This window comes from Myotis brandtii, unplaced genomic scaffold, assembly GCF_000412655.1.
Source record: "Myotis brandtii unplaced genomic scaffold, ASM41265v1 C41596312, whole genome shotgun sequence".
Classification (NCBI taxonomy): domain Eukaryota; kingdom Metazoa; phylum Chordata; class Mammalia; order Chiroptera; family Vespertilionidae; genus Myotis; species Myotis brandtii.
In genome coordinates this window covers 1-729 of record NW_005303336.1, presented here as the reverse complement: position 1 = coordinate 729, position 729 = coordinate 1, and the positions used below count along the sequence as shown (strand labels likewise).

At 62.1% G+C, this 729-nt stretch overlaps 1 protein-coding gene across 1 annotated transcript; it reads right to left on the bottom strand.

The window, feature by feature from the left end:
* Positions 1-6: 6 nt before the first annotated feature.
* LOC102240348 (prefoldin subunit 6) lies at positions 7-723 on the bottom strand. The gene is made up of 3 exons (XM_005852818.2): positions 580-723; positions 275-345; positions 7-193 (listed from the first exon to the last, which is right to left on the bottom strand). The coding sequence occupies exons 1-3, from the start codon at positions 641-643 to the stop codon at positions 65-67; spliced, it is 264 nt and encodes an 87-aa protein (XP_005852880.1). The 5' UTR covers positions 644-723; the 3' UTR covers positions 7-64.
* Positions 724-729: the final 6 nt, after the last annotated feature.

Sequence of the window (729 nt, the reverse complement as noted above, 5' to 3'; positions counted from 1 at the left end):
CCTCTGCAGTGGTTCCCAGCACCTCTCCTCGGTGGTGTCAGGCGCATCAGGGTGGGGGACAGACTCACATTTCAGCTGTGATATAGTCCAGTCTCTTGCCTACTGTGGCCCGAGCCTCCCCCAGCTCCTGTTTGACCAGCACGGGACCCAGAAGTTTAAAGACCACGTTGGACGCATCCAGCAAGGCCAGTTCCTGGTGGAGGCGTGGGGCACAGGACGTCAGCATCCTGGCCAGGACCGCCCCGCCCTCCTTGCCCCACAGTCCCAGTCTCACCTCCTTCACGATATTATTTTCTGTTAGTTGTGCTTCAAGCTTCTGCCGCCCTGACATGGATTTACTCAGGTCTGTGGGTGGGAGAGTGTGGGTGGCAGGAAAGACTTTATTAGAGAAAAGACACGTGCCCCCTGACCCCCACAATCCTAGTCAGAAGAAAACGGGGTGGGAGGCAGTCAGGCCGGGCGGCGCGGCAGGGGTGGGGAAGGAAGCATGGCCTGAGAACGGCTTTGGGTTCGGAGCGCGCGAAGGGGTGAGGGGTCCGGGCGAGGCTGCGCCGACCTCTCCCTCGCCCTTGCCCTTACCCTTCTGCAGCTGCTGGTATTTCTCCACTTCCCCCTGCAGCTTCTTCTGGATCAGCTCAGCCATGGCGGCGGCGAGCCTGCGGGAGAGGGGCGCCGGGTCTCACGCTCTGGAATGCCCCGCGCTCCCGGCAATGGTCTGGCTCGCGGAGG

What these genes read in the sequence shown, in the direction of transcription:
- LOC102240348 (XM_005852818.2), bottom strand. Translation starts at nt 643, where the DNA reads ATGGCTGAGCTGATCCAGAAGAAGCTGCAGGGGGAAGTGGAGAAATAC. An exon ending in ATACCAGCAGCTGCAGAAGG is followed by an intron (nt 346 to 579) that starts GTAAGGGCAAGG and finishes TCCCACCCACAG; the next exon opens with ACCTGAGTAAATCCATGTCA. An exon ending in AAAATAATATCGTGAAGGAG is followed by an intron (nt 194 to 274) that starts GTGAGACTGGGA and finishes CGCCTCCACCAG; the next exon opens with GAACTGGCCTTGCTGGATGC.